The sequence below is a fragment of the Phocoena sinus genome, chromosome 15, assembly GCF_008692025.1.
Source record: "Phocoena sinus isolate mPhoSin1 chromosome 15, mPhoSin1.pri, whole genome shotgun sequence".
In the NCBI taxonomy this organism is placed as follows: domain Eukaryota; kingdom Metazoa; phylum Chordata; class Mammalia; order Artiodactyla; family Phocoenidae; genus Phocoena; species Phocoena sinus.
This window is the reverse complement of record NC_045777.1, coordinates 79,907,851-79,932,504: the sequence shown is the minus strand read 5'-3', so window position 1 is coordinate 79,932,504 and position 24,654 is coordinate 79,907,851. Positions and strand designations below refer to the sequence as shown.

The 24,654-nt window shown below is 59.7% G+C and overlaps 2 protein-coding genes across 8 annotated transcripts in view; both read right to left on the bottom strand.

Annotated features, from left to right (window-relative positions):
- Positions 1–7,012: 7,012 nt before the first annotated feature.
- UPK3B (uroplakin 3B) lies at positions 7,013–10,905 on the bottom strand. Its single transcript, XM_032605243.1, has 6 exons — positions 10,726–10,905; positions 10,426–10,575; positions 9,951–10,188; positions 8,644–8,723; positions 7,776–7,905; positions 7,013–7,307 (listed from the first exon to the last, which is right to left on the bottom strand). The coding sequence occupies exons 1-6, from the start codon at positions 10,805–10,807 to the stop codon at positions 7,148–7,150; spliced, it is 840 nt and encodes a 279-aa protein (XP_032461134.1). The 5' UTR covers positions 10,808–10,905; the 3' UTR covers positions 7,013–7,147.
- Positions 10,906–13,901: 2,996 nt separating this feature from the next.
- DTX2 (deltex E3 ubiquitin ligase 2) overlaps positions 13,902–24,654 on the bottom strand; it is a 33,893-nt gene continuing 23,140 nt past the window's right edge. For 4 of the 7 annotated variants that reach the window (XM_032605236.1, XM_032605237.1, XM_032605235.1 and 1 more), the window contains 6 exons: positions 20,953–21,093; positions 18,513–18,586; positions 17,222–17,380; positions 16,373–16,534; positions 15,060–15,149; positions 13,902–14,445 (listed from right to left, as the gene is read on the bottom strand). In XM_032605236.1, the coding sequence (XP_032461127.1) occupies positions 14,218–14,445; positions 15,060–15,149; positions 16,373–16,534; positions 17,222–17,380; positions 18,513–18,586; positions 20,953–21,093 (854 nt within the window). In that variant the 3' untranslated portion in view covers positions 13,902–14,217. The remainder of the gene's footprint in view (positions 14,446–15,059; positions 15,150–16,372; positions 16,535–17,221; positions 17,381–18,512; positions 18,587–20,952; positions 21,094–24,654) is intronic. The other 3 variants (XM_032605241.1, XM_032605242.1, XM_032605240.1) reach the window with 1 other exon arrangement.

The following is a 24,654-nucleotide window of genomic DNA, read 5'->3' as shown; positions in this document are numbered from 1 at the left end:
GGTCAGTGGCAGGGCTGGAAACCAACCCTTGGTCTTCTAATACCCAGGCAGGACTCTCTCTCTTTCCCCTTTTCATCTGTGTTTAATTGGGAGGCCTTGCAGGAGCAAAGGATTACGTTTCCTTCTCAGTTTTTCTGGCACCCTTCATTACTGCTCTGCACAAGGTCCTGCTTTTATTTTTTAATTTTTTCTCTTCGCGCCCATCCCTATCCCACTCCTGCCCTCCCCGCCTAGGCATCCAGTCTCCTTAGTTTGGTACGCGTCCTTGTATCAGTTACCTATGGCTACTCTGATATATATTATAGTCTTTGTCTGTGGTACGGGCAGCCCACAGCTCCTAAAGGAGCATCCTTTGTTCCCTGAAACAGCTCCAGAGTGATAAAGGTGAAATGCCTGTTTTTTGTTTTTTATAACAAGCTCCTTTCAACCACACCTGAGTTTATGTTGATGTGGTGATTTTGGAAATCCCCTAGATAACCACAGGAAGGGGGTGGCTGGTTGCCAGGGGAACCAGCCACCTGATTAGAGGGTTAGAACTTCCAGCTGCATCCCCCCTACCTCTGGGAAGGGGGGAGGGGCTGGAGGTTATATTAATCATCAACGGCCAATGGGTTAATCAATCATGCCTACGTAACGAAGCCTCCAAAAAAAACCCCAATACTGAAAAAAACCTAAAATACTGAAAAATCAGTCCTTTCCCTACTGATGTGAAATGCTATTTTTAATCACACCACAGATGTAGGCAATCTTCAGTGTCCCCTCTCAGCTTGATGTGGGACAAGTTCCCTTGGGTACCAGGGGTGTCCATACCCACAGCCCACTTGGGGCCCCAGCTGGCTCCGTTTGTCCACCCAGGCCCAGGTGTGAGGGCTCCTTCCCAGGCCCACAGGGCTTGAGGAGTCCCTCCTGGTCCTGCATTCAACCAGAGCTGCTGCATGTGGCCTAGTGTGAAGAGAGTGGGACCAGGATGCCCAGAGGGGCCAGGAAGGGCTGGGGGTGGTGGTGAGTGGGACATACCAAGCCCTGGGGAATAGTCTATTCCCAAGGACCTACCTGGCTGTGTACCTTTGGGGTGACTCATGGGACAGGGTGGGGTTCCGAACACCCCCCCCCCACCCGACACACACACAGGGCAGCCAGGTAATGCTCCCAAAGGCCCACCCAGCCCTGTGTTACCACACAAGGCCCCAGCTCCATGGCAAGCATCACACCTTGCCCCGAGGAGGCACACAGGAAGCTCTGGGCTCACCCTCCGCAGCAGGGCGAGACACCAGATCTGCAGCCTGGGGTTTCAGGCAGAGAGGGAGAATGCAGGTGACCCAGTCCCTTCCCCTGCCACCAGCTCGACCTCGGGGCCACTCACCAGACCCTGACAGACACCCGTCTGTGCTAATTTCAAGGGGAAAAGACCCTACATACAGTTCACTGACCCCACCCTGCCCCGAATCTTTCTACTACAATCTTTCTGGCTAGTGGTCCAGCCCCTTCCAGGTCTGCTTGTACACCCCTCATGACAGGCAGCTCACCACTTCTCCTGTTTAGTTAAAGCATCGTAAACCCAGAATCATAAACCAGAAAGCTCTTTCGGTAGAATGCCCCCTTGGAGTGAAATCTCACAATTTAGGGCCAAGAGGCAGCCACCGTGGCTCTTCCTTGATGCATGCAAGCCTGGGACCAGTGGTAGAGGCCGAAAAGGGAGGGCCGGGACGCGGCTGCAGTGGCCTCTGGCTTCTCCACAGGGAGGGGAGGAGAAGGCCCGGAAAGCTGGGTCAAGGGGCCAGCGTGATGGCCCTTCCTGCCTCCAAGCCTCTGCACACGCTGTTGCTGCTGCCCGTCGGCTCGCATCACTGACCCCTGCCCTGTGCACTCCGCCTCCGTCACCGCTCACGTCCGCAACACCGCGATGGTGGGTGGGTGGATCAGCCTGCGCCAGCTAAGGTGCCCCAGACCAGGCTGCTTAAACAGCACTTCCTCACAGTTCTAGAGGCTGGAAGCAGTGTTGGTTTCTTCTGGGGCCTCTCTCCTTGGCTGGCACACGGCCGCCCTATTGCTGCCTCTTCACACGGTCTGTCCTCTGCAGCATCCCGGGTGTCTCTGTGTCCCAATCTCTTCTTATAAGGACACCAGTCAGACTGGATTACATCCCACCCTCAAGAACTTACTTAATGACCTCTTAACTTCGTTACCTCTTTAAAGACCCTCTCTCCAAATACAGTCACATTCTGAGGCACTGGGGGTTAGGGTTTCAACACAGGAATTGTGAGGAACACGGTTCTGTCTATAACAGTGTGTGTGCCTGGGGACTGGCCACCTTCCTGGGCATGAGAGATGATTGCCATTCTGACTGCCCAGCTCCTGCAACACCCATATTATGTCGGGGACATGGCTCTCTTGCTGCCATGTCCCCCGGCCAGCGCTAGCCATATGATGTCTTTGTAAGAATCACAAAAAGGTGTCTCTTCTCTGCACGGACTCGGCCCCCTCACCCCACCCAGGAACCCCACCTGTGGCGGAGCCTGAGTCTGCACCTCCCACTGTAGCAGCCAGAGGGTGGGACGCGCCAGGCTCCTGGGCAGCCAGGGTACCCACCGGTCACACACCCTCACCGGGCAAAGAAGCATGTGCCCTGGCCAGCCGACTGCAGTTGGTGCGAAGACGCCTTTTATAAAGCATCCAGGCAACAAATATTTATTAAGCAGCTACTGGGAGCCGGGCGCTGTGCTAGCTGTAGGAATACCCTGGCGAGCAAAGCAGACGTGATCCCTGCCCTCCTGGAGTTTACAGTTTAGTGGAGGAGACGCAAAAGCTCGCCGTTTTAAATGTCTAATTACAAAATGGAAAGAAAATGTGCCGAGAAGGAAAAGAACACAGCTCTAGGAGAGCTGAGAGAGTCAGGAAGGGCTTCCTTGAAGAAGCAACAGTGAAGCTGAGGAATGATCTAGAGGCAGGGGAGCGAAGTGGAGGAATGGTCTACACTGAGGGAAAAGCAAGTGCAAACGTCCTGTGGCATGGGGGCTAACGGAGGGTGTGGTGGCATGGATTCAGGCAGCCAGGGATGGATCCTGGGGCCTCAGGACTGAGGTGATGAATCTGGATTCTGTTCTTGTAGCAGGAAATCCCTCTGAGTGTTGTGAGCAAGGGTGTGACACCATTAGGTGTATAATCTGGTCCCTTGGGATGCTGGGAGGAGAATGCGGGTGGGGATCAGGGACGCTGGTACCGGGAGACCAGCAAAGGGGCAGCTGCTGACACCCCGGCAAGAGACCAGGTGGCCGGCCTGGGGACTGCAGGGATGATGGAGTGACACGGGTGGTTCGGAGATACAGAGGAATAAAGTGAACCCAGAGGGTGAGAGGGAGGGAGGGATGCTGCCCGGTTGCCTGGTTTCCACCTGCTGTCATCCTGATTCCTTCGATTTCTGGCCTGATGAGTCATTTGCGAGTCATCGCCCCCACAACCGTTGCTGGTTTTTCCTTTTTAACAATGAGCTTGTTTTTAACCACTGAGCCATTATGTTATGGGCCAATGGATTTGGAGGCACTTCCCCAAATACAGCCCTGGAGAAAATTTAAAACATTATTTAATGAAAAATTCTCCACAATGTAGTTCTCACTAAGCACCCTGCTCAAGGCTGTCACGAGCTGACCCTCGCCGGGCTGGCGTCTGGCTCATGGCACGGCTCCCCGGGGGCCAGCGTGACGGTGCCTGTGTTGGCGATGACTGGTCCCGCCAGTCACCCCTTCTCTGTGTGGACTCTGTGGCGCCTGGGCAGCACGCCCACAGCTGGGCAGGCTCACAGGGTGGCCTCCCGCTGACCAGGGTTGGCTTCCATCTTTGTAAAATATTAACAATTTGTGGACTTCCCTGGTGGCGCAGTGGTTAAGAATCCACCTGCCAACGCAGGGACACTGATTTGAGCCCTGGTCTGGATGATCCCACATGCCGTGGAGCAACAAACAAATAAACAAATAAAATAAATTAATTAAAAAACAAACAATTTGTTAGTGTATTTGTGGATTCACCGACCTAAGATGACGTTCCCAGAACCCCCTTTTCTGGGGATCTGCTCTAAAGCTGGGGTGATAGAACCACTTTCAGAACATAAAGGGCCCCATTTTGCATTCATACCTGTCCCCACATCAGAAACTCAAGCACAGGGACTTCCTTGGTGGCACAGTGGTTAAGAATTCGCCTGCCAACACCAGGGACACGGGTTTGAGCCCTGGTCCAGGAAGATCCCATATGCCGCGGAGCAACTAAGCCCGCACGCCACAACTACTGAGCCCGAGTGCCACAATTACTGAAGCCCGCGCACCTAAAGCCTGTGCTCTGCAGCAAGAGAAGACACCGCAATGAGAAGCCCGCGCACCGCAACGAAGAGTAGCCCCCGCTCGTCGCAACTAGAGAAAGCCCACGCTCAGCAACGAAGACCTGACGCAGCCAAAAATAAATAAATTTATTTTTAAAAACAAGTCTCTTTTTTTAAAAGGAGAGCACAACCTCTCCTTTTGGCTTATCCCCCAAGTCTAAGAAGTGCCTGATTCCTCCAGCCACCTCCTGAATATTTCTAGAATCCAACTCTTCCCCTCCAACCTGCTTCATCTGCCCCAGCTGGGTCAGGGCTGATTCCATCGGCCTGGAGGTCACCCTCCCTCCTACTGGCCTCCTGGCCCCCAGTCCCTGCTGCCACGGTCCCGGGCACCATCCGTACCACCGTAGGGCGAGACCATTTACACCTGATCTCCCTGAGTCACACCCTGTCTTCCTCTCTCCTTCTTTCCTCTGACTTGACTGACTTGCATTTGCCTCCTGAGACTCATCTCAGCCCTAGGAAGTCCCCTTGACCATCAGGTGGGGTCAGTTGCCTCCCCTGGGCTCCCCTGCCCAGTCTTCACTCACCATGTTGCAATGTGTGTTCAGAGCCTGTCTCCACGGTTAAGACCCTGTGGCCCCGATGGGGCGACAGCAGCTCCTCAGAGGGTTCGAAGATGCTGTTCAGAAGTGAGGGGCAGCCGCAGGCCTGCACAGGATGTCGCAGCTCCTGGGACCTGCACAGATTCTGGCACTAAGAACAAGCCACAAAAGGACCCTGGGACAGAAAGAGCCTGGGGCAGTTCCTGCTCCTGGCTGATCCTCCAGCTTTGGGCAGGTTTGTTCATTTTTTCACTCAGCAAACACCAGCGGACCCCTCTTCCTCCCCACCATATCCCTCCTGGGCAGGCCCCAAGCTGGGCATCCTGGGCCTCAAGGGCCTCCCTGTCTGGTGTTGGAGCCAGGCCTGGGCAGGACAGTGTGAGACTGGCTCCTCTGGGGGTAGCTGGTGCGGGGGAGGGCACTTTTAACCGTCCTCCAATTCCAAAAATCCAAGAGGGTCCTGGGCTGTACAGTAGCAGAATTTCAAAAGTGGCTGACTGAAGGGGCTGGTTCCCATGGCCAGGTGTCACCCAGGACACCAGGGCCTGAGCTCCTGACTGCATCTCAATCTGTCTGTCTGCACCTAAAATGGGTCTTGTGGCTGGTGGGGATGCAGGCAGCGTAGGGAGAGACCACAAGGGACCAGGGGTGCATGGGTTTTCAAAGTAGACCCCCCCTAAAGTGTTTGCCTGGGAGGGAGCACTGCTAAACCCACCTGCATTGGTGGGAGGCTTCCTGGCCCTGCCCCCCACTGTGGGTAGGTTTCCCTGGGCCCGTCAGGAGATGGGGCACCCTCAATGTATAGTTAGGGCTGGCGATCAAGGGCATAGGCTCAGGGCAGCCCCGGGTCTGGTGTCGGGGCCAGGCTGGGCCCTGCGTGTAAATTCTCCTCTTCCAGAACCAGCACAGGCACTGCTAGGATGGAGGAGCCAGACTGCCTTTATTCATCTCCAAAAAGCAGGGGCCCCCCGCTGGCCACCGCTGGGCACCCTCCTCGGGGGGCCTGCCTGCTGGGAGCCGCGGTCAGACTAGAGGGGCCGGGATTGGGTCCAGGGACACGGGGTGCGGTGACAGTGGACAGTGCGCGGCGGGGAGGGTACTGAGCCTCAGTTTTTCCGTCCAGAAAACGGTGGCGGCTGTGCGGATTAGACGACACATCGTAGATCCTCAAGCGAGAGCGTGACTGCTCATCCCTCTGGCTTGGCCGAGGTGGGACCTGGAGCCCTGACCTCCAGAGACCCCCCTGAGTGGCGGTATCTCTACGACATCGGGTCACGCGGCGGGACTCGCAGCAGTTCATAGGAGTGCGCAAGCGCGGGACCCTGCGGCTGCGTTGGACTGGCGCCCCCTTGTGGCCATAGTGGGAACCACCGGCCTGGCGGGCGGGCGGACGGACGCTGCTCTAAGTGTATCCTCCTGGGTGATGGGGGCTCGCGGACCCCAGAGAGTCCATTGGGGTGATCGTCTGAGGAGTGTGAGCCCAAGGGTATGTGACAATGTGAGGGAGTCATAGCCTCCCAATAGTAACAGGTCACATCAGGACACGTGGTCATCTGAGGCTCAGAGCAGTGAGTGAGCTCCCAAGAACAGCACCGGGCTCTGCGTGAGGGCCCACGTCTGACACTGCAGGGCATGCAGCAGGAGCTCAATAAATGTTTGTGGCGTGAGAGTGAGTGGATAAGCGTGTGAGCCATCAGCGTGTGCAAGGGGCTTAGGAGTGGTGGCCGGAAAGTCATAACGTGTGTCTACACTGTCAGACCTTACAGCTGGTGAGTGCCACCCTCAGAAAGGGCCCCCGTCCAGGGAAAATGGAAGAACCTCTAAAGGCTCCACTGCAGCCCCAGCCACTGGTGGATGGGACAGAGGGGCAGAGGGAGGCCTCATATACCCCAGGATGCGCCCAGCCCAGCCCCCTGCACAGGGCAGACAAGGCCCCCTGCAGGCCTCCTCCTGGGGCCTGGAAGCTTCCTGTCAGGGCGGTCTCTCCATGTCACCTTTCAGCCTCACTCGAGGCAGGCAGAACTGAGGCAGATGGAGGCGGAGGCTGGATGCCCAGCCTGACCACAGCCCTCCCCTGAGTGCAACTTCACTGCCTGGAGCGGGGGAACTGGGAAAGCCCAAGGCAGGGCTGCTAGTGGTGGGATGGATTTCAGGCAGGGTGGGGAGATGCGATGGGGGAGGGCCACGTAGGTGCAGGTCCCCCATGGCCCCAGCCCCAGCTGTATGGGCCAGGCTAGGGGTTGAGGCTGGGGAGGGGTTCCAGGCCAGGCTCGCAGCCCACGGGCAGCGTGGCAGCCTCGCTGGGTGGGATGTGGTGGGTCATGTAACGCGTCCCCATGAAGGAGCCGGTTCGCAGCTGCTCTGGGGCCTCCTCCGGCCACCACAGGCTGGAGCTGGATAGGGAGAGGAAGAGGCGCAGCTGTCATCCTGCTGGGTGGAGTAGGCTGCCGAGCTCCCCACTCCCAGAGCCCTCCCCCTGCAGCCTCTGATCTCCCTTTCCTCCCTTGTAGAACCAACCGGAGGTGTGCCTCCTCCAGGTGGCCACCCTGACTACCTGGGTGTCAGTTCGCTGAAATGATAGAGGGCTCATTGGAGAGAAAACAAGGTCAGAGAGGAGAAGGGCCCAGTCAGAACGAGGTGGCCCCTTCTCTGAACCTGTCGTCAGAGGAGCTGCTGGACCACCTCCCTGACCTCCCAGGTGAGAGATATTGGGCGGGGGCGGGGAATTCCCTGCACATCCCTGGAAGGGGCATCGCCCACCTCAGAACCACAGGGCTCATGGAGGGCTTCCAGGTGCTGGGACCAGTGAGAGGGAAGGGGTTCTGGGTGAGAGAGGGGCCCTCGGGGGTGTCAGCACTCACAAGCGCACGCTGGAGGCTGCCAGGAAGGCCAGGAGCAGGAGACCGGCCAGAGAAGAGAGGACGGAGGTAATGACGACCATGTCGCCACTTCGCCGGCCTGGCCACGTGTCAATGGAGCCTGGGGACTTCCCTGCACACACAGTGGCTCTCAGAGGCTGCCCCTGGACCCCAGGGCGGTCACCTCCCCACCATGCTCCCACCCAAGGCTGACTGCCTTACATCCCCAGCCAGCCTCCTGAGCCCATCCATCTGTCCCTCTCAGCTAGGCATCTGTGTTCTGCCAGCCTGGACCACCAGCCATCGCTCCAGCCTTTGCCTTGATCTCACCTTCTAGGCTGTTCCCACCAATGTGCCTGCCCACTGCCCCGCCTGTTGCAGGAAGCGTGGCAGCAGAGCTCAGGACTGCCCTGCTCCTGGAGCCTGGCATTCAAGGCCCTCACATGACAAGACCCACCAACACCACCAGCCCGGCCTCTCAGCCCATCTCCCAGGCACCCACATGTGGGACACTCCAGCCTTTCACGTGCAGTTTCCTTATCCCGGGACCCACCGCCCTGACCGACTCCAGCCTCCTTCTTGCCCTGGCCCTTCTCCTCCACCTGGCAGTGCTGGGCACAGGGTTGGCTCCTTGAAGGAGGGGAAGACTGCTTCTGTCTATGACGGGGCTGGGGCCCGGGGCACCCGAGGGTTGGCAAACATTTTGGGGTGGACAGAGCCGGTGTCTCTGCCGATGGGGTCGGCCCCGTGCCCCAGCCTCCAGCACGAGGTTCTGTATGGGGCGGGGGCCGGCTGAGCACGACCATGGTGGAGAGGGCAGCCAGTCCACACGGGGCAGACTAGAGCCGGAGCACCCCTCCCCCAGCACTACCTTGACGGAGAGTGATGGGGTCGGACCACCTCGTCTGGGCCTGCGGTGAGCCCTTGGAGTCCATCAGGAGGAACTTCACCCTGGGGAGAGGAGGAAGGGTGAGGCTCTGAGCCTCGACTGCCCTGGGCGAGGCTCCCACCTTGGCCAGACCCCAGGCAGCTGCTGCTGGCCGGCCAGGCTGTGGGCCTTTCCATGTATAGGGGAGGGTGGGGCCCATCAGCACCGCTGAAGCCTGGCCCTGCTCTAAGGACCCCCGGAGACCTCTCTGGCCACAGTGACCTGTGCCAGCAGCCCCAAACCATCTGACCCGTCGCTCTCCAGACACTCTATCTGGTTTAGGTGGCCCCGATTACTAAGTGTCACATGCAGGGTGCCTCAGGGTGGCTCAGTGGGGCGCATGGGGCTGGGGGGCCCTGGCTTCCCAGAGAACTGCTGGCTGTGAGGAGTCTGTGAGGCCTTGGAAAGCCCCCCTATAAGGGCGGGCACCCCAGGCAAAGGCCAGGGAGGGAGGGCTATGATCAGGGCGCACTCGGAGCCCAGGATCACGGGAGGGGGCAGGCTGAGCTCGGGGGGCACCGGGAGCCGTGCGAAGCCTCGGTAGTATCTTTGTCCGCGGGTGGGGGGCGGAGCTCTGGAAGGTTTCCGAGCCGCAAGGAACGCAGGCAGGCTGGCACTGACGGGACGGCTCCGGGGGCCCGCTAGGGTTGCGGCGGCAGGTACAACTGGAGGCCGCGCCAGGGAGTGGCCACGGGGAGGGGAGGGGGACCTGGCCGGGCTGGGTGAGAGGGCGAGGGAGGCGTGGGTGGAGCCTACGCCCCGGCCCGCCTTGCCTGCGCCCCCTGCCGGTTCCCCCAGCCGCACTTGGTATCCCCGAGGACCTCTGGCCTTGTCCCCTCGTCTGACACCTGTTCTCCCACCCCGGCTCCACCCTCAGCCCCAGGCTTAGTTTCCCGCCAGATTTACCTGTGGGAGGGACGGTGGGCCCTGCAGCATTCCCCTCCCGCCTTGTGGGGCCTGCAGACTCCTCCCCAACCCCCACCCAACCCCACCGGCTCTGCGATGCCCATCTCCTCCTCGTGGGCCTCCTGGAAGGGCCACATTCTGTCTGCCCCCCCCAGCTGGTCGGACCCAACAGAGGAAGAAACCCAGGCTTGTGAAGGGGAGGGGCTTGCTCTGCCTGCAGCCGGGAAGGGGACGGGCCAGGACAGAGGCCTGGGGAGAGGCTGGGGTGGGGGGGCAGCCCTGGTCCCCAAAACCCCTCCTCTCCCAGCACAGCCTTCTCCCAAGGTCCAGGTTGGGTGACCCACCTGTAAGGTCCAGGGCCGGGGAGGGGGGCGTTGCAGTAGGGTGGCTGCTGGAGGTCAGCAAGGCAGCCGGCGTCATTGCCTACCCTAAGCACCGGGGCGCCCCCCCTGCCACCCACTGGGTCCTCACAGGGCAGCTGATCCAGGGTCAGGGGCAGCGTCATGTAGTGGCCATCCGTCGGCAGCCTCGGGGAGGCTGGGATCTCAGCCAGTGTCTGGGGACTCTGGAAGTCCCTGGAGGCTGCAGGAGTGAGGGACAAACAGATTGGGGCCGGAGGGGAGGAGCGGATGGGACCTCGCCACAGCCCCTGGCTGGGTCCAAGGCCTCCAGCCCTGGCCCTCCATGCCTCACATGAGGCTTTGTCACCTCTCAGAGGGCCCTCTGGATAAAGCCCAAACTCCCAATCCACACCCAGTTGTGAGGGGTTCCCAGGGCCCCTGCAGCTCTCCTCAGCCCCAGGCCTGCACCAGGACATACCGTTGCTGAAGGCCACCACCAGCCAGACGGTGCTGGCAGCACTGGCGTGCCCTTCCAGGACACAGCGCGGCTGCTCCAGGGAAAACGTGGTGGCCGTGACCTTCCCTTCCAGGTCCCAGGCTGTTATCCGCGGCGTGTAGGGGATGAGCTCTGCGGCCGTGGAGATAGGGGTGAGGGCCCAGGGCCCACTGCCCCTGGGGCTGCCTCTCCCAATCGGAGGGGGCGGGCTCCCAGGGTCCCGGCAGGTGCCCCAGCCCCTTGGATCTGGCCAGGGGCACCCATCCCGGGACCCCCACTCACCCAGGCTCATGCAGGGCTGGGGCCACACCAGCACCACGAGGAGCAGCAGACAAGGGCACAGCTGCCTCCAGGGGAGCCCCATGATGGCCTGCAGAGCACCCACGCATCCACAGCTTGGGGCTCGGCCTCACCCCCTCCCCCAACACCGCGGGCCTGGAGGAGCTGGTTAGTCAGGCTGCCCCCTGGCCGAGGGCTTGAAAGACCTGAAAATGCAAGTTCACCCTCACTCCTCCTCCCAGCCCAGCCCACCACGGGGAGGGAGCTGGGCAGGGCTCCGGTGTGGGGCAGGCCAGGGCCAGTTAGGAGGGCAGGAGCAGGGCCGCTGGAGCTGAGCGAGAGAGGTCATTGGACCCCCAAGATGCAGGCCAGGTCACCCCAGAGGCCCATGTCTGAATTTGGGTCCCACCCAGCCTCCCAGCCCTGGGGAGGAGGGCTGATCTCTGGAAACAAGGGTTCAGGGCCACATGCCAGAGATTCCTGCACCCCAGGTGCCAGGAGCCTCCCTCTGGCCTTCTATCCCCACCCAGGGAAGGAAGTGGGCAGCCCCAACCTGTCTGATGCCAGCCCCATCACCACCCCTGGCCCTGCTGCCATCTCTGCACCCTGCCCTTCCTCCACGAGGCCGCATCCTCCCTCACTCCCCAGTTCCTTCGTCCAAAGGAATCACATGGACTCAGAGCAAGGCTTGTAGAGCCCTTGACAGCTAGCAAGTCCCCTACTTCAGTGGTCCCCAACCTTTCTGGCACCAGGGACCGGTTTCGTGGAAGACAATTTTTCCACAGATGGGTACCGGTCTTCATCCTGGGCGTTGGGGACACCTGCCCTACTTACATTACTCCCACGGGTTCTCACTATATATGTATTTTTAAATTTTTAATTATTTTTTAAATATCTAAATTTTAATTTTTTTTGGCTGTGCCACACGGCCTGTGGGATCTTAGTTCCCTGACTGACCAGGCACTGAATCCAGGCCCTCGGCAGGGAAAGCGTGGAGTCCTAACCACTGGACTGCTAGGGAATTCCCTGTATGTGTTTTAAAAATTGAGATATAATTCACATACCATGTCATTTTAAAATGTACAGTTCAGTGGTTTTTGTTTTCTGGGGGCTTTGGTTTTTTTAGGGGGGGTTGTTTGCTTTTGTTTTGCTTAAACAAGGAGGGATTTATTTTTATTTACAAGAATCCTGGAGGAGGACAGCTGCTGGCATGGGCTTGGTCAAATGACGATAGGGTCAATGTCTCTGAGATTCTCTTGGCCTTTTTCTCATTGTAGCAAGATGGCTGCTGTGGCTCCAGCCATCATATCCTCAATCAAAGTAGGAAGAAGGGAGGAGCAGGGGGGTGTTATCCAATCTCTTTTATCAGAAAAACATAAGCTTTCCTAGAAGCCCCTGTAGACTTCCTCTTAAAATTCACTGGCCTTAAATCACCAGATTCCAGAAACTTTTCACCACCCCAAAAGGAAACACTGTACCCACTAAAACAGTCACCCCCAATTCCCTCTCCCCCGGACAACCACTAAGTTACTTTCTGTCTCTCCGGATGTGCCTCTTCTGCATATTTCATATGAAGTGAATCACACAGTGCATCCTTCTCTGTCTGGCTTCTTTCACTTGGCACAATGTTTTCAAGGCTCATCCATGTTGTACGTGTCGATAGTTCATTCTGTTTTCTGGCTGAACAGCATTCCGTTGCATGGATACATCACATTGTATCGTGCATCAGCTGATGGACATTGGGGTTGCTCCCACTCTCTGGCTATTACGAGTGCTACCGTGGACATGTTTTCAGTTCTTGGATATTTACCTGGTAGTTTTAATTGTGGAGTCATATGGTAACTGCTTTCTGAGGCACTGCCCAGCTGCTTTCCGAAGTGGCTACATTTTACATAGCCACCGGCCGTGGATGAGGGTTCCAATTTCTCCACATCCTCACCAATATTTATTCCCTGCTTTTTTAAAAATAATAACCACCCTAATGGGTATGAAGTGGTATCACTTTGTGGTTTTGATTTGCGTCTCCCTAATGACGTTGAGCATTTTCCACGTGCTTGTCAGCCATCTGTGTATCTTTTTCAGAGAAATATCTATTCAAGTCCTTTGCCCATTTAAAAAAAATTGGGGATCTGTCTTTTTATTGTCGAGTTGTAAGAGTTCTTGATATTTTTTGGATACGAGACCCCTATCAGGCATAAGATTTGCGAACATTTTCTCCAATTCTGACTCTCACTGTGCTGTAATGGTGGGAGCCGAGCATGAGGGTGGCACTCGGGTGCCCACCCAACTCCTGTGCCCTGTGAGCAGTGGAGCGAGTCTCACCGTGGAACCAAACAGGATTGGGGTCCAGCTTCTCTATGGAGGCCTCCCTGCCCTCCCCAGCCAACTTCACGAGGCAGTGGGCACAGTGCCCAGGGCCCACGATACTGCTAGGGGTCCACAAAAATGCTTAAATTTCTTTTAAAATCAGAAAGAAAAAAAAAAGGAACTTCTAGATGAAAGAAAATGCTCTAACATATATTCATCTTTGTACCAGCGCGTCAAAGAATTTCAGTCCTTTTCTTATACGAGAAGGGCTTGTGAAAGCAAACCCCCTCCCGCAAACCCCCTCCCCCACATCCCTTATGTCACTCGGTGACTCGGTGTGTGTCTCTTCAGCCCCAGGCCACACTCACCCCCGCCAGGCAGACAGCAAGCCTGCGAGTATTGGATCCTCCTTCTAAGAAGGTTGGGAAGGATGAGAACTTTGAGGATGGGGTCAGATCAATCCTGTCCGGGATTCCAGTCCCGGCTCTACCGCTGTCACTGTACCCTTGAACCTGTTTCCTCACCTGTAGAATGAAGACAGCAGCACCTGCCCCATGTGAGCAGTGCTTAGAAAGCCAGAACCCTGGGGAAGGAGATGGGAGGGGCCCTGGCAGAGCTGCTGGACTGCGCACTGCAAGGAGAACTGGGGCGGGGCCCGGGAGCAGCTCAGGTCAGCGCCCGGCTCCTGGCCTCACTGTAGCCTTGGTTTCTTCATATAGGGGGTTGGATGGGCAGCCTGTAAGTCCCCTTCCTGTTCTGACGCAGCAGGACATGTGTGTGCTGGCCTTCACACATCAGATTTTACACACACACACACACACACACACACACACGCAGCCTCTCCACTGACAAACCCACCAGGGCCCGCTGACTTTGGCTATAGGGCATTTATTGCAAATAGAACATCTGAGGTATGAGAAGCTGACCCAGACCCAGGCCTGCCCCTGGCTGGGGGCACAGCAGGCAGTCTCTCCTCACCCCCTGCAGGGCCCCCAGCACCGACGGCCCAACGCGGCCCACCGAGGACGGAGGGGCCCACGCACTGAGGTAGCTGCATCCAAAGCCCTCGCAAGTATGACTCCCAGGCTCACCCAGGTCCCACGCAGGCCCGGGCCTGGGGGGCCGGGGGATGGGGACAGGCAGGCAGGAGCAGCCTGGGCTCCGGCGGGGCACGCCTGCGCCCCCAGCTCACTGCTGCTGCAGGCAGTCCTCAGTCACCCCCTGGGCGGCCAGCTCGGCCAGCACGTTCTGCAGGTAGTTGGGGTCGGGGTAGCCGTGGCCTGTCACGTTGCGGTCCATCTCTGTCTTGTGGTGAATCTCGTTCCACACCACCGTGTCGGTCTCCCCCGTGGTGCTGGACGTCCCTACTGTGAAGATAAGTCGCCTCTTCCAGGCCACCTTCAGCAACTCCAGGACCTGCCCAAGGGGGAGGGGATGGTGGGGAGGCAGGAAGAGGGGGAAGGGGAGGGAATGGCGGGGAGGGGGGGAAGAAGGTGGCCGTGAACAAGCGCTTAGAACAAACCCCAGCTCCCAAGGCTGGCCTGGAGAGCAGACACCCACCCCGACACCCCCTCACCTCCCTAAGCCTCTTCACACCCTCGGAGCTGTCCCCACCCCGAAGCCACCACACCAACTCTTCTGTCTGCCTGGCACGCTCTTCCCTGGCCTTCGGAGAGCTGGGAAGTCCCAACTCAGGTCTCAGCGCAGAGGTGGCTCTGCAGGCCGCTGCCCCCACCACCCAGGTAGAACGGCCCCAGCGCCTCCACATCCCGTCCTCCCACTGGAGCACCGGTGAGGTCAGCTCGTCTCTCCCTGGACCCCGGGCACCTGGGATGCCTAACGTACAGCAGGTCCCCGGGAAGGGGCCCCTCTGCCTGTCGCAGTAAGGTGGGCAGAGGCAGGTCTGGTGTGGCCGCCGAGCTGGGCCCTCCCCACCCCACGGCCTCCCACTGCACACAGACAGCCAGGCCCAGAGCTGCCAGCCGGGGGGAAGGGGGGGCCGCTCCCAGGGGCGTCGGCTGGGCCTTCACCTTGCGGCCTTGGGCGTTGTCCGGAAGGTAGCACTGGCGGGGAAACCCTCTGGCGGTGAACGGCTTTCCAGGGTTGGGGTGTTCTGGGCCCTGCAGGAGGCACACAGATGCGGGGAGTGGGAGCCGAGGGGCCCTCCGGCTGCAGAGGTGCTCGGACACGGGTGCCCAGCCTCACCCCTTTGCCTTCCAGGTGGGGCTACTGCTGCGCTCAAGTGACCAACCAAATCGACCGCCGTCTCACGTCTCGCTCTGAAGACCCACCGTGAACACGGCGCCCACCCACGACTGCCCTCCCTGAACCCGGGCCGCTCAGCCCGGCATCAGACACTCCGGCTAACTCCCTCCACTTCCCCGAAGAGCCCGGATCCCTTAGAGGCTGGGACGGAAGCGCCTGCTTCGCTGGAGGCCCTCTGGGCACGGGGCTCTCTGGACTGGATGACAGGGCCCACCGCCTGACACCCTCACTCAGGCACACAGCCCCTCCACTCTCGCCCTAGAAGTGGCCGGAGTGGGGCCCGAGACAGTGGCGGCAGGCTGGACAGAGGCTGGCGATTGGAACCGCGCACAGCCCTTGCTGTGCCCTCGGCCACACGGTGACACGCCATGTACAACTCCAAAGTCCCCTCCCACTCTGTGGCTCTACTGCTGTCTGGAGTGTTTCTAAATTTCACTTTGAGCCACGGAGAACTGGAGGGAAACCAGGGGAAGCACCTAATTAGACAAAACCGAGTGACATCCCGTCAGACTCCTGGCCCCCACTACCCAGTATCTTCCCAACCTGCCCAGGCTCTGAGATCCCCCAACCTGGTCCAAGGCAGAGACCTCAGGGGCCAGGGCTCCCGTCTGGGTCCCCAATGAGCTTGGGTTCCTGTCCCCGCACGCCCCACGCAGGCCTGGATCAGGCCACTGAGCGGGTCCCTCAAGAGCAGTCAGGCCAGCCAGCCCTCCCCACCCTGTGCTCTGCCCCTGTGGGCTCGCTGGCCGGCCGGCCCAATAAAAGCGCTCCTCCTGCTTAGACGCTTGCTGGCCTTCCACCCAGTACAAGTCCAGCGAAGATGCCTCTGCCTCCAAGAAGCCCTCCCTGGCTCAGGAAAGGGCTAGGGCCACCTCTCTGTTTCCACAACCCTAGGAGCTGGCTCTAGCCCCCAGCACCAGTGCCTCCTGGTTGCTGGTGGCCTGACTTGGCAGCCTAGGCACCTTCACAGTGACCTGGGGTGTGCAGACTGCTAGGAGGGGGAGAGAAAGGACAGCACCCGAGAAGGGCTGATTCCAGAAAGATCCGAGGAGGCTCCTCTTGTGCCGGGGCCCCTTACCTGAATGCCATGGGGAATGTTGTAGACTATGAGGATTGTCCCACAGTCCTCGTGGCCGGGGAGGGACACCTGGAACGTGAACACCTCCATCTTCCCCCGGGGCTGGGTTCCAGTTTTCTCCCCATAGATAGTTTTGCAGGAAGGACACTGCAAGCTTCCATCCTGGGACAAGGCAGAATGCCGTGGACTGAGCCGGGGCCCCTGAGAGGGCACCCAGGCCAGCCACCCCACTGGCTAGATGGGAAAGAGGCCCACAGGGACACAGGTTTGGCCCCGAGTCACACAGTGGGTCCCAGGCGCATTGCCCAACTCCCAGGCAGCCTCCTCGCAAAGAAACTTGATTCTAGAAGCTTCCTTGGACAGATAAGTTTTAACCCAGAAACTCATGCCATTTTCATTAAAGGGACAAGGTACCCAGAGACTGGCATCAGGTAAGAAAATGAGGTTTGTGAGCAAAAGCTTGCACAGCCGAGTCATGTTTAAGATGAAAAAGAAAACCCTGTGAACGGTGGACTGATAAGCTGGCATCTTGGCTGGTACACGATGGCACGGGGACACTGCGCAAAGGCCAGGCCCCAAGGCCCACCACGGGCCTTCGTTCTCTCCGTCCCCCTGACCTGTCCACTCCGGCTGAACTACATCAAAGGCAGGGCAGCCAGGCATCGCCTGCCACCCCCAGGCCCATCCTGCTGCAGGGCCAGGGCTGCAGACATCTCAAGGCTGCCTCCGAGCGGGTCCTGGGCCCCTCACACGGCAGCCCCAGTCACCTGCTTAAGTGCAACATGACGGGTACAGGCTGCGGGAAGGAGACCCCGACCCCCACCCCTGGCCCTGGTGGGCCATGGGTACCTTGTTCCCGTTGCAGTACATGGCCAGCAGGCAGAGCAGGTGGAAGGCGTGGCTGCACTTGGCCAAGCGGCCCACAGCCACCGGCCCGAAGGTCTTGCTGTCGGTCGCGTCGCTGTAGCCGGACGCCATGGACAGCTTCTCCATACAGATGATGCAGTCCTGGAGGGAGACCCAACCCGGGGAGTGCTCACCCACGGCCCCTGTGCCACAGTGGGTGGGTCCCGTAGGACCGGCCTTCATCTGCTGAAGTGCCTCACCCCAGTCTAACTCAATCTGACAGCTGTTTGTTCCGGAGGCTGGGAGCACAGAGGGCTCACCGTCACCACAGCAGAGGGGACGGCAGGCAGCACCAAGCATGGGGGCCGGCATAACAACTGAAGCACAGGCGGAGACGGCGGCCAGAACAGCCAGGCAGAGGTAAGTACGGGAGGGGCCCTCAGCGCTGGGCTTTACAAGGGAAAGGGAACTTGTCAGACGCACAAGCACGGGAACGGGCCCTCGGGTAGAGAGAAGAAAGCGTTCTGAAGCGGGAGCCAGCGTTTCCGCTGGGAGGGGCGGCGCACCTGCAGGGCAAGGGGCAACCAGGGTGCAGGAGACAAGGCGAGGTGGGGGGAGGACCAGATCCCGGGAGGCCCTGACGGCCACGGTCGGGGCTGGGGCTTCTTCATCTTACACGTCGGGGGCCCAGCTGAGAGGCTGTGAGCAGCGGGTACTAAGTCATCGTGGCCACGTGTCGGCTGTGTAGCCGGCAGCTTGGAGGGGGGTGGCAGGGGGCAAAGCAGCCCAGCTGTGCTGGGTGAGCACAAAGGCAGAGACAGACAGACAGCTGTGAAGGGGGAGGGCAGAGCAGGCTGGAGGGAGGGGCCAACGGGAGGATGACTTTCAGGTTTCTGTCCAAACCTTTACCAGCCAGATGCTTCCTATGCACTCAGTTTGCAGGAGAAAGAGGGAAGAGAGTCCTCGGCTCTGGACTGGCATGAATGACCTTGACCCCCACCCCTCCAGATTCTCCAGGACTCTCCATTCAAATCGGAGAAAAGTGCCATAGCCCCGAAGCGAGGCTCAGCAGAGAGAGGTCCAGGTGCAGCCGTGACGGGGGTCTGGCAGGCTGGGTTAACCACAGGAACCCCGACCGGCCCTCCCAACAGCCAGGCGGGCAGGATGGCTCTCTGGATGAGGCCAGAGGCTCCTCAGGAAGCACCTTCCAGCAGGGGACAGGCTGGCGTCCTCGTCTAAGCCACCCCTCATTTCCAAACAAAACCAAAAGCAGCGTGGTTTCCGTGACACGCACCTCATCCAGGGCCGTCTTCAGCTCTTCTGTGTAGTTTTTTATCACCTGCTCTGGCTCTGGCTTTGGAGGCCCTCCTAAAAGAGAGAAGAACATAAGTGGTGTCCCGAGGAGAACAAACTGGAGATGCTGGAACGAGACAGAAAGGACGACAGTGAGCGGTCCAAGTTGCTGGGAGGGATGTTAGGGCGGCTCAGAGGGGAAGGTTAGCGTGCAGGAGAGGAGAGACCTGGGCCAGGCGCAGAACGCTCCGGAGCTCTGCCGGCTGAGCCCTTCCCGGCCCACGCCGGGGGCCCGGCCCCAGGAGCCCTGGAGGAGACAGAAGAGGGGCAGAGACAGCAGCTGGCCACAGCCCTCAGGAGCCACGACGGGGCCCTGCACACCTTCACTCAGGAAACCTGTCCCAGGCTTCAGAGGACATGTGGAAGAGTCAAACAGCAGCTTCTAAAACAGATACTCTGGAGCACATTCTGGCCGTGTTATTTTACTCAGCTTTCATCATTCTTGTAAGAAAGTCTCGGTAAGAGAAGTAAGTTTTCTGAGTCAAGTGTGTAGCGCGTGCCTACCCCATGGGGGCATCTGTGTGCACACCGACTGCAGATGACGGCCACACAGCCACAGCAAACCACAGTCTTCTTGGGCTTGTCCCTGGACTGTGGGGTGTCAGTGACAGGCCTCCTCGATTCCTAAGCTGCCCACAGTTCTGTCCCCGACCCCTCCTCCCGAAACCTCCCACTCCTCTGTGTGCACCTGTGCAGGAAGCCCGGAGCAGAGGCCCTGCACCAAACAGGCCCCACCCCAAGGAGAAGAAACGCCCCCAGCTAGAGAGAGAATCAGCATGGCGGGGTTCTCCAGGTAGAGGCAGCTGCAGAATCACAGAGGGACAGCAAAGCGGAGCACAGGGGAGGGACCAGGGGGACCAGCGCAGCCCGGGGAGAGTGATCCCTGCAGGGCTTGTCATCCTGTCTCAGGGTCAGGTGGAGCTCCTGGTCCTAGACCCTGAGACCAGAGGGGCTCTGGTGTGAACCCAAGCTCACGGCCGTCAGCCTGCGGCTGCAGACTTACAGGCCTGAGCTCCCTCTAGACCAGAGAAGGCCAGGGGACAGTTATGAGGGGAGCAGAGGGGCAGGGACCTGGTGATGTCAGGTTGGATTCTGGCTCTTGGGCTGGGACCAAATCAGGCCACCTCTGAGTCTCAGTCCTCTCATCTAAAAAGTGGACCCAATACCAACCAAAGCCGTGATCACTGTAAGGGCATTAGCTGCTATGACCTGAAAAACAGCTAGAGGCAAAGGAAGACCACGCACCCCACACACACGCACAGGCACCCCCATACACACAGACTTCTAGGACCCTGACTCTGGTCGCTGGGGAGAAAGCCAGGCAAAAGCACAGTCCCCACCGGCACTGGGTGGCCATCCTGCTGGCTGGGACTCTATTCTGATTGAGGGGAGGAGGCCTTCTAGATAAGACTGGTCTAGAAGGCCACGTCGACTAGGGACAGGCCAGTCTCCAGCTGGACCCTGGGATCCCTTCGGTGAGGCCTGGCTCAGCACCCCTACCTCTCCTGCCTGCCTGTGCCCAGGCAGCCTTTCAGAACTGGAGGTAACTCTCCAGGAGCCACTTTTCTCAAAGGGGGCCAGCCAGGTGACCGCCTACCCCACGAAAGGGACATCCGAGCCCAGGAAGGCCAGAGCGTCTGCTGAGAGCCTTGTTTTCCCGGGGCAAACCCGAGTGCCTCAGGAAGCTGCCGGCCTCTGAGGCAGAGTAAGAAGGGGGAGCAGGGCAGGAGCGACTGCTAGGGGTGGGGTGGGGCTGGGCAGGGTTAGCCCCGCCCCTCCCTGGCCTCCCTCCTCCCCCTTTGGGCAGGGGTTAGACAGGCAGTGAACAGGATCAGAGCAACCACCGTACTACTACTACTTGCCAGGCGCTTCCCAAGCGATTTACTTCCTATTCCTCCCACAAGCAACCTGCCCTGTAGGAGGCGCTCCGCTCATGAACGGGAGGCTTGTGTGAGTTCACAAAGCCCGTGAGCTCTGGAAACCCAGGACTGGCGGAGCCAGAGCCATGCCCCCTCTCACACCATCCTGAAGGTCACCGGGGCGGTCACACTTCTCTGGCCCAACGATGGAAGCAGAGCCATCATCAGCTTTAGAAATGGCAGGTTTAGAACTTACTACCCACAGGCCCCTCCACCTGAGTTTTGTTAAAACTCACAGCACCTTCCAACGGTTCTGAAACCCCTCCTCCCTGGCCGTGTGACGGCCAGGGCAGTGGTCATCGGGGGACCCCTCTGAAGTAGCCCCACATGGGCTGGCCCTTTGAAGGAAGCGGCGGAGGGCCGTGGTGGTCAGAGAAGAGCGTTCGGTGCAGCAGAGTCAGAGGCAGCAAGACTCGGAGGAGACTTAGCAGAGGCCAGAGAGTATTTGTGAGCAGGAACTACCTTTCATGGACATTTTCCTCAATCTCTTAACTGAGCTGTGACTTTTAGAGGCCAGACAGGAGGCGGGAGGGCTGGCGGGCTGGGGTGCGCGGCTAAGACACACAGGGAGTCCAATGGCTGACATCAGAATACTCGTCATGCCTACACGGGGTGCGAGATCAGACATGCAGAGAGGGGAGAAACGTTAGAAGGAGTCGTTCAGCATGTGACCTCCACAAATCCCGGCTGTGTCCAGCTGGCACTGTCAACGGCCATCAGGACCTGCCGATCTCCCCGGGGAATCCGGCTGCTCGAGGCTGCTAGGGCCTATCCGGGCCGGCAGGGCTAAGCTCTGGGTCGGGAACCAGTGAAATGCCTGGCTGGTGGGAGCCTTGGCCCCAAGCTCCAAAGGGGTCTGTGCAAGCAACCCATCAGCCCGTGCCTGGAGCATGCAGGGGGCGAGTCTGTTGCTTCGGGAGGGCAGAGGGCAGAATGCCACCCCAGGAAGCCTCCTCAGTAGTTCTGGTGGGCGCCTCTCTGTGCCAGGCATGAGGAAGGAGAGCAGACGGGCGACACAGAAGGGCGCAGGCAAGCTATGGAAACGCAGATGGGCTGGAGCTCACGGTCCTCGCTCTGTGGCCCCTCGGCCGCGCCCCCTCAGCTCCTGCTCAGCTTGCCCCCGTGCGGAGCTGCCTGTTTTGCACGCCGCACCTGGCCCGCCTAGATGCCTTCAGCGCCATCGCCGGGGCGGGGCGGGCCAGCGGGAATGCTGCCCCGGGCCTGCTCCCCCACCGAGGCATCCCCATGGCCCCTGTGGCCGCTCCTCTGGAGCAGTTAAGGTCCCAGGCCGTGGCTTCCTTCTCTGGTCCCCTTTGCCCTGGGTGGGAGCACAGGGGCAGCCCACAGCGTGAGGGAGCCGCAGCAGGCAGCCGCACCGAGTGGACTGTCCAATCTTGTCCCTCCTTCCTGATGCCTGCAGGAGGGATGCCTCACTCCTCAGCCTGGCGCTCCACACGCATCCTAGCCGGACCCTCACCCGCGCTCCCCAAGGACCTGGAACACAGCACGTCCTCCCGCTGGAGTCCCCATTCCTGCCACACTCTCAGCCACCCTGCTGTCCACAGCACCCTCTACCCAATCCTCCCTGTCCCTAGTCAGGCTCAAAAGCACCTCCTCCCCCAGGGAAGGGAGCTCTGGGCTTCCCCTCGGGCACCTCCCTTAGGGGGGCTTTCTAGGTGCTCAGAATCTGGCAAGGGCTCTGGGCACAGCAGACAAGCCAGGTGGACCTGCTGCCCACTCCAGAGGCGATCCAGAGCGGTGAGGAGAGATCTGGCCTCGGGGTCCACGGGGGCCCACTGTGGCCTCCACCAGAGAACAAAGGCTCTCAGCGGGGCAAATGCGCCCAGTCAGGGACAGAAGCAGAGGCCGGCAGCCTGGGCAGTACAGGGTGCGTTGTGGTGGCCACTCCGCAGGAGACACCAAAGTGGACATCAGAAGACCAAGGCTGGACACTGGGTGCCCGCTCATCAGGTAACTCGATGCCACCAGCATCCCAAGGTTGTTCCTGGGCTCAAATTGTGGGTTCCCTTGGAACTGAACATCGGGTGGGCCAAATGACAAGCAGGCACAGGGGGCAGATAGATGGGAAAAAAGAGAACAATCCCTTAGGAGAACCCTGGAGCTTTGTACTTGCCCCAACATGCACCAGTTCCCGCCCATCAAGCAGACCCCTCTGCACTGGCTGCCCCTCCCTGAGCGGCAGCCCCTCCCTGACTGCCCATCTGAAACGGCCACGTCCCCCTCCTGCTCCGTCTCCTTCACTCTGCTCCAAGAGGTGCCCGGTCCCTGCCTGCTGGGGAGCAGACATCCCTGAGGCCACCACATCAGCCCCGCGAGAGGCCAGCGTGAACAACGCTCCTACCCTTTTCAATGCAGGACCTGCTCCTCCGAATTCAAGACACAGACAGCGAAGTCTTAACTTAGACGCCCACAGACAAGCAGCCCATGCCCTGCAGGTCTGCCTTCTTGTGAAAAAGTGTGAAAATCACCCCAGAGCTAACACTTCACAAAAGCGGCATCCAGTGGACAGGATTGGGCGGTGGGGGGGGGGACCAAGAGGGGCCATCACATCTTCCCCAATAGCAAGGGCTCAGGGACAGCGCCCCCCCAAATCGGCATAACAGCTCGGATAGCCACGGCTTTTCCTGCTCTCGTCTTGATCTGCCGGAGCCCCTGGCAGGTCCTGCACGTGGGCAGATGTGCAGACACTCCCTTTCTGATGTCCAGCGTTGGCCTTCCGTCTAGTGACCAGGGCTCAGGTCCAAGCCTATCCTCCGCTGGCCCTGGCCTTACCGAGCTGGGCTCAAGGCCAGTACCACTCCCCACTGGCTGACCGGTCTCGGGCAGGTCTTGGTAGCGTAAAATGCAGACACTCCTCCTCCCTCGCAGGGTGGGAGCCTGGCCCCGGTCTCGGAGGCCCACTCCTCCCCACCCCCCCTTAAGAAGAGGCCCTGGCTGGGCCGCAGGCAGCAAAGCCAGCACCTGAGGTGGCTGGCTGACACGGACGTGGATCCTCCACCAGCGAGAGGGGCGCACAGCCCTTCCGCAGTACATCCGCGGGCTGGAGACCTACCTGCAGACCCCTGTGCCCAGGTGCTCACCTCAATGCGGCGAGCGTGTTCCCAAATCCATAATCGAATGCGTAACTGCAGCCCAGCTGAGAGGTCTCTCCAGACCCTGCTTCTTGGGGGTGGGCGCAGGATCCCTGGTTCCCTGGTGCCCCACACAGCGGCCCCAGCTTCAGGTACGAGCCAGAGCCACGTATTCAGGCGGGGCGGTGTCTGGCCGCTGGCTCGTCTACTACACTTTTCTCACTGGGACCCAGTTCCTGAACCTTTGGGGTCTGTTTCCCTGACAAGTAAATGGAGATTAAAATACCTGCCTGCCTCCAGGATCGCTGTGAGAGCCCAGGCGGCAGGGGACACAGAGGATGTGGCCTGCAGCGGGTCCAGTCTCAAGAGCTCCTCAGCACCCAGACCACTTCTGAGCTGTGTGCAGAGGTGATCATGGCATTGGTATTAAAGCCTCAGTGACCGCAGAGCTGAACGGAGCTGGGCGCGTGCAGGTTGGGCCCATTCCCCCACCACCTCTCTCCAACAAGACCAGCACCACACGCACGCACACGCGCACACACACACACACACACAGGCCTGAAACACCTGTGGCGTCGGATGCCACGAGAAGACCTACACTGGGCAGGGACTTCCTAGTCACCACATTTTTGCTCACTGTTCTCTCTGCCCCAGCAAAGGGCTGATGGCTGAGCAGCTGACAGACTGAAAGCCTCCCCTCCTGGGGCTTTCCCGGCCCCACTCTACCGTCCTCACCGCCTCTCTGACTGGTCCTTCCATGTCCTTCAAGGGCTCTTCTTCCCGGCATCCAACCGGGTCTCCGTAAGCTCACTCCCGGCGGGCGGGCACGGGCCGCCCCACTCCACCCCACGCCGCTCTTCTGAACTGCTCATCCAAACCTCCCTGCCTCTGGGACAGCTCCGCCCGTCGACAGCCACAGCCATCACCCCACCCATCGCCCCATCGCCTCACAGCGAGAAGCCCAGACTCTGAGGCCAAGAATGCCTGGGGCTGAATCCCAGCTCTGCCAAGGGCTGGCTGGCTGGCCCTGGGAGGTTTGCGGAGTTCTCTGAGCCTCACTTTCCTTAAACAT